Source organism: Limulus polyphemus, unplaced genomic scaffold (assembly GCF_000517525.1).
Source record: "Limulus polyphemus unplaced genomic scaffold, Limulus_polyphemus-2.1.2 Scaffold8065, whole genome shotgun sequence".
Classification (NCBI taxonomy): Eukaryota; Metazoa; Arthropoda; class Merostomata; order Xiphosura; family Limulidae; genus Limulus; species Limulus polyphemus.
In genome coordinates, this window is record NW_013673675.1 from 2,474 (window position 1) to 10,106 (window position 7,633).

The 7,633-nt window shown below is 30.6% G+C and overlaps 2 protein-coding genes across 4 annotated transcripts in view; one reads left to right on the plus strand and one right to left on the minus strand.

Moving 5' to 3' along the window:
• Window positions 1-2,084, plus strand: part of LOC111083064 (N-acetylserotonin O-methyltransferase-like protein) — a gene marked incomplete at its 5' end in the record, with an annotated part of 3,649 nt that extends 1,565 nt beyond the window's left edge. Inside the window, 2 exons of the mRNA XM_022379296.1 lie at window positions 571-676; window positions 1,926-2,084. Of these exons, the coding sequence (XP_022235004.1) occupies window positions 571-676; window positions 1,926-2,055 (236 nt within the window). The remainder of the gene's footprint in view (window positions 1-570; window positions 677-1,925) is intronic.
• Window positions 2,085-3,317: 1,233 nt separating this feature from the next.
• LOC106475086 (B-box type zinc finger protein ncl-1-like) overlaps window positions 3,318-7,633 on the minus strand; it is a 13,964-nt gene continuing 9,648 nt past the window's right edge. For all 3 annotated transcript variants that reach the window (XM_022379295.1, XM_013935780.2, XM_022379293.1), the window contains exon 3: window positions 3,318-7,633. In XM_022379295.1, the coding sequence (XP_022235003.1) occupies window positions 7,152-7,633 (482 nt within the window). In that variant the 3' untranslated portion in view covers window positions 3,318-7,151.

The window sequence follows — 7,633 nt, forward strand, 5'->3', positions numbered from 1 at the left end:
TTATCTGTATAACCGGCAGCTGAAAGTATACGTTTATCTATATAACTGGCAGCTGAAAGAATTAAAATGTGTGGATAGATGAAAAATTAGTGGATTGGTTAATTTGTATAGTTATAATCAGAGCATATTAAAGATGAGTGGATTGAATATATCTATAATCAGAATCTGAGGATAATAAAAATAGGGTTGTTTTGACTGTATTTTAGTTGTCCTTGATAAGACTATTAATCGGAAACCTTACAAAAAATCACCATCTACCTTTTTTTATTGAGTGTTAATCTTCTGTTATCCAAGTCATTGATAACTGAATTATTTCTGTGTAATAGTAAACACAAAACATTCCAAATGTGTGATCTTAATGTTATCCAAATCATGAACATTACATTTCTCCAATTATACACAAGGTGTGTGTGCATTTGGTTCATACTAAATTCTTAAGAAATAAACATGAAATCACTGTAACATAAAAAAAAAGTGTGGAATTTGATGTTTTTTCTAGTTGATTTTTGTGAAGCATAACTTTTATTTATATCAAAAACTTAGCAAAAGACAACATTTTAATTATTGTAGATCCTAAAGAATTTGACGTGAAACGTTTCTACGAGGCAACAGATGTTTTTATGCCTACTCTTTCTTCAGATGTAATAAAAGCGTATGTGAAAACTGGAGAACCAATGTAAGTAGAATTAGCATATTCTAACTAGACGGTTGTTTCGTTAGGCCTAAACAAAATGATCTCAATCATGATTAGGTGTAGATGTTTAATTATTACAATTTGGATTTGAAAGCAGAGACTTATAAAACTAATTTTTAGATCTATCTTTTGCTTGCCATAAGTCATTGCTTAAGAGATATTTCTTTAAAATCCATCACTCAGAGCCAAGAAATTATAACACAAAATATTTATTTGACATTTCTTTACGTGAACAGTACCACTAACTTCCATTTATTTTTCTCAGTTTAGATTTCTGTAATGTATTTCTTTACTTTATAAAACGTAAAATAGAACCTGTTACTCGTTTAACTGATGATGCTACAAACTAGCTAGCTTGGTTTAACAAAATATTGCTTAATTACTAGATTTTAGCAAAGTTAATTCTCACGTGCAGGAAATGATGCGTTATATCTAATAAACTTTTCAGTGTCAACAGATCCTCTATGGTTGTATACAACAAATGTTTGTTGAACTGTCAATCATTTAAGATAAGAAGTTAATGTGCGCTGTCTTCAACCCAGTACAGAAATGTTTTTCTCATACTTCTAAACTTTACTGGCTTGCACTTCTTTAGTTTATTTTACACAGCCACAAGTCTATTAGAAATGCAGTATAAGAAACTTAATGCAGGTGTATGAAATGCCTAAGCAGACATAGTGAGGTATTTTAAGGCCCAACAAAAGTTATGAAAATGACACTAGACTTTCGGATCATTAGTCTATTAGTATTTCAGAAGTACGTAAAAAATCAATAATAAAGAATTGCACTCAAAATCATTGTTATTTTTACTGTATTATTAGGCCTTTAAAAAAAGCTTTCTTACTTCACAAGATACATATTTTACACCATAATTATGTTTGTTTTTGATAAGTTTCATAACACTTGGTGTATCCTAAAACTTTTCTTACACCAGGATGATCCTAAGCTTTATCGACCAGTTCTAGATAAACCATTAAGACTTGTTCTACCCTATGTATGGTATTCATACTTGTTCTACGCTACGTACCGTATTCTTCAAATTATCTAATGAATACGTAATAGGTAATATTCATTATTAATTTGCAAGGAAAATGAAAATTGTAATCTGTTTTTATATTGTGTAGAAATTTAGCAATTTTCCAATTACGACCATGTGTTTGATTGTATCAGACTTGTAAACTTAGCCAGCCAGAAACATACAAATTAAACTCGTTTAACTTGCATTGAACAGGGACAAGGCGGGAGGCTATGGTATTCAAGAAAAAGGAGGTACTCTGGTAGAACGGGTCAGTGGAGATTATTTCAACGTCATGGGTTTTCCACTCCACAGATTTTGTAAAGAGTTACTGGATTTTCTATAATGTCACTCAATAAATACAACAACCTACAATGTTTGTATTGAATTACTTGACCACACATATGTTATTGTGGTCAATCAGTGTTCTAATCCTATCTACAGTGTGTATAAATTTAACTAGTGTCTTTGAAAACAATGGTTTCGACAGATACTCTGTTATAGTGATTTCTTATTGAAAGTTCAACTAAATTTTCAGAATAACAGGTCAAAATCTAACAAGTTTCCTAAACCGAAAGAAACCGTACATTGTAAGTGAATCTTACAGTATATAGCATTAAAATGAACTTTACAATATCAATGTAATTAATAATTTCTAATTGAAAGTAAGGTAACCATATATATATATATATATATATATCAGAACTAAAAAGTACCTTATAAATTACTAGCCAAGTCTCTAAAATAAATAGACTAGACATTCACAGTAGCTTAAATCATGCACACAAACCAATGATGATGGTTCAGCATTAAGTCTGATAACTTATTAATGCTACTCATTGGGTTTTGATATCCATGGGGAGCAGAGCACAGATATTCCATTGTGTAGCTTTGTGCTTAACAACAAACACGAGAAAATTAAAACTAACAATGATTAGAATGTCTTCAGTAGTATTGTAAACAACAAGGGTACCCACAAAAACAGCCTGGATATTATGTCTGAAAATATAGATGATGGATTGGTATATGAATTCTTGTAAACACCGACAACTGGTTCATGTGACTTTATAAAGATCAGGGCTTGGTATGTCTCTTTAGCACCTATGATACTTAAAATTTATTTGTTAACTTAGATCATGATGATTATTGTCCTTTATACTTTGTTGCCCAAATGTATTAATATCTTAAATAAAGTATTTGTTTCCATCATGAAAAAGGTGGTCATATTTAGAAATATTTCCATAGTTCATAAAACGGTGAATACAGCCTTCTTCATATACCAATCTATCATCTATATAAAGTCACAGGAACCAACTGTTGGTGTTTATAAGAATTCATATACCAATCTATCATCTATATAAAGTCACATGAACCAATTGTTGGTGTTTTCAAGAATTTACATACCAATCCATCATCTATATAAAGTCATAGGAACCAATTGTTGGTGTTTACAAGATTTCATATACCAATCCATCATCAATATAAAGTCACATGAACCAATTGTTGGTGTTTACAAGAACTTACATACCAATCCATCATCTATATAAAGTCATAGGAACCAATTGTTGGTGTTTACAAGAATTCATATACCAATCTATCATCTATATAAAGTCACATGAACCAATTGTTGGTGTTTACAAGAATTCATATACCAATCCATCATCTATATAAAGTCACATGAACCAACTGTTGGTGTTTACAAGAATTCATATACCAATCCATCATCTATATAAAGTCACATGAACCAATTGTTGGTGTTTATAAGAATTTACATACCAATCCATCATCTATATAAAGTAACAGGAACCAATTATTGGTGTTTACAAGAATTCACATACCAATCCATCATCTATATAGTCACATGAACCAATTGTTGGTGTTTACAAGAATTGACATACCAATCCATCATCAATATAAAGTCACAGGAACCAATTGTTGGTGTTTACAAGAATTTACATACCAATCCATCATCTATATAAAGTCACATGAACCAACTGTTGGTTTACAAAAATTCATATATTAATCCATCATTTATATAAGGTCACATGAACCAATCATTCTTGATATAAACAAGTCCCATACCAATCCTTGATCCTTTTATAAAGTCTGTTGAACTAGTCACTGATATATGTAACAAAAGTAACTAAATCATAGTGTTAGAAATAACTAGTTTTTTGTTTAACAATCTGGATTCCACAGATTTGGAGGTAAAGAAGGTCACACCTTTGTGTTCTAATAACTATAAGTTGATTTTTAAATATTTCTGACTAGGTTGTTTTTAAATTTTCAGTTTTTCTTAACGTTGATTATTGTGAAATTATAATTTTCTTAATTGACCGATAACCGTGTAATGTATATACATAATAGCTAGAAAAATAAAAGCTTTTCGAGTGATTGCATATCGGGGAAACAGCAGCAAGAATCCACTATCAATTACCAGCATAGCTGCTCCAAAACAAAATCTAAAATCTTGAACGATAATAAATAAAAGATTACATTTATAATCACTAAAGCAATTTCAAATAAAATTAATTATGGACACCTAAGTTGGAGATAGAACACTTTCTGGTTTTTGTGTCACAAGTTTTTGAGCAATATACGCCCTCTGTCAGTCCGTATATGTGTATATAATACTACTTAAATATCAAAGAAATTGGTAGCACCTTTACTCATGCAATACATTACATATACATCAACATGAAAAATGTATTTTTGTCTTGAAAATAATGCATACCTACAAACAATGAAACAAGAAATAAACAAATATTAAAAACATTTAATGCTATTAGAATTCATCTGGTATATTATAAGTACGTACTTCTTTTTTTTTAAATAAGCATAACCGATGAACAGGTAGTAACTGAAATCACCAAAGAAATTTGTACCTCTGAACTTCTTTAACACGGACAGAGGTTAAAATCTCCAAGTTTAATCCCCCTGTAACACTCTTTTACAGACAACACTTGAAACTGTAAGAAACTTATGCCCCTGTATTCCTCTTTTAAAGAGACTGATTATTAAAAATGGGCTTTTGGCAAATAGATCTCAGTTTTGTAGGAACAATTTGACAATTAAGAATCCATAATGTTTTAACATAGTTAGGGAGAACAAGAATTATTCAGTGTTATTTAATTTATTCTAATGATGATAAAACCATCTCTTATATGTAAAGATAAATATTCTGTAGTTTTCAAAAGATTAAAGTAACAACAGCCTTTGAAAGAATGTTATATAAAAATCAAGCTATTCTTCAATACTAATAATATCGGAAACATTCATTACAACTATATCTACTTTAATGAGGTACTGCATAAAAATGTGATGAAATACTTGCATAGTGGATCTACATAAAAGATAAAAAGTAACCACTTAATAATCCAATATAACTTAAATATTGATTTTAAAACAGAAAACAAAACTCTGACCCATAAATACAATTTTCAAAGTATTGTACAATCGTTTAAATACCATCGAAATATATTTACTGTACCAGATGCCGAGTCAGCAATTTGATCATCTTTCATTCTTTGCTGCGTTGTTTAGTTTCACACCGTTTCTTTGCAATACCACCAGATGGCACTACTTTATATCTATCAGTTCTAATAATTACAAAATGAATCTTTATATATTCGTTTTCACCATAAGTTTCCGGTTAATGTAGTACTGTCTAGAAACCTGCAACACAAACAAGTCTTTCCGAGATCAGTTCCATCTTGCTACATAACTAAGCACTGAATACTTGCAGCAATTCTTACAGTGTCATTCATAATATTAATGAACCTGTGAAGAGTGAAAATTAAAATACAGACATTTTTCCCTATTCTAATATTTTGGATAAATAAGATATACCATTTTAAATATATATACATATTTTATGCTATTTCTCTGTATTAACCAGGTAATGAGTTACTGATATTTGATGCATGTTGTGAATTGAACAAGACAAACTTCTTAAGAAATACTGAATCTTCAAAATAAATGTATTCCTTTCATACAAGTTTTTTTTAAACACTAAGTTCTAATCAAAATTTCTATGATGAATACTATCAAATAAATATCAGTATTTCAAATACAAAGTTACCAAAAATACTTTCAAACCAAATTTAAATTCATACTTTTCAAGACACAAGACAATAACTAAATTAAAGGTTTCAAACTTAAAGAGAATTTTTCACTTAGGTGGCAAATTACTACATCTAAAATGTCTAAATTGCTTTTATGATCAAAACTAGTTATTTCGAACTATACATTTTTATCAATCTACCATTGTGATAAAGGTAAATCTTGTCATTTTATAAACACTTGTTACAAATATAATTCACCATCAAATTAAACTTGCATAACACTTCTATAACTGAGAGATTCAAACATACACAGGTTAAAAAAATATAAATATCTTTATACTATTAGGTCTGGAGATGGGAGCATAGTAATTTGAAATTTGAGTGACCCAATTATTCAAAAGGACAGAAAAACTATAAAAAATTCTCTTCCTACAAAAATGTTGATACAATTTTACAAGAGAGACTTTAAAGTTGTCTAAAAATAATACTGCCAGCTATTTGTGTAGTCATGCTCTTCTCAAACCACACACGGTCCAAGCTGTTGAGACAATGAAGAGTTCAACAGTGTAGCATTGGGTGTGACTAGTACATTTCACTGTTTTCGTCATCAGTTAGAACAACAAGTGATTTTAAAAACAATAATTATAACTTAACAATATAATAATAAATCATGAACGTTTCAAATCAACAGAACTGATGATGAAGTGCTGACCAACAGAATCTGTTTAGAGGAGAGCAAATAATAAGACTTAATAGCGGATATATCTAATGTGCTTATGATATTTTTTTTAACTATACAAGCCCTACAAAAACAAGAAATTTATCATCAGAAGAAGGTAGTTGAAACTTGCATATCTAAGAATCATTTCAAAAAACGGTCCCACAGGTTCTTTGGTATAGAAATGATGAATGTAGTTTGATCATTGCAAATTCATGACTGTAAAGAGTAGTCCATAATAAATAGGATTAAATGTTTGAAAATTAACAAATATTCAAGTGAGGGAACATTAAAACTGATCACTTGGGGGTTCTAACGCATGCATTAATAACAAACAATTAACCATACAAACAATTGGGATGTGTTGGGCTTGCCGTGCATTTGTTCTAAGATCTTGTTCTATTGACAATAATCAAGATTAAGAAAACCTATAATACTGTAAGTAGAGGATATCAAAAACAACCAGTCGGCATTCTTTATAAACAGTCAATGGGCTTACGCAGTCAGATATCTTAGTAAGCAATAGTGAATGCCATAACTCACTAAATTACAGCCAATAAAAATCTTTCTTTCAAATATGCTTAACACAAAGTACTAGGTTGCGTCTCCTCATGCGTAGTGTGACAGCAAACAACTGGTCTTGTAGTATTTTACCTTTCTTCACAATCCAATTCCTGGTGTTTCATGAAATTTATAAATGTACAGTCGATAGTCCTTGCTTGCCAACACAATGGAGCCATCTTCAACAAGAGCCACATCAAAACACTGAGCATGTTTCACCTTGCTTTCCAGAGCATTCACTAGCTGCCCATCTTGAGTAAAGATAGTAATATTGAAATTATTGTGATTATCAGCCACTAGAATTTCACCAAGTGGACCAATACACACACCGATTGGGTAGTTTGTTATTCCTTCTCCACCAATCTGCCACATGAATACTCCCTCATAACTGAACACTCTCACACAGTGAGCTCTGTTATCACTAATGAATACTTCCTCCTTGTCATTAACAACAACCCCATTGGGAAACTCCAGGTGTTTGGAGCATCCAAACTTGTGATGAACGTTGCCCAAAAGATCAAAAATGATAACACGCATCACCTTGCATTCTACCACGATAATACGACCTTTATTGTCAACGG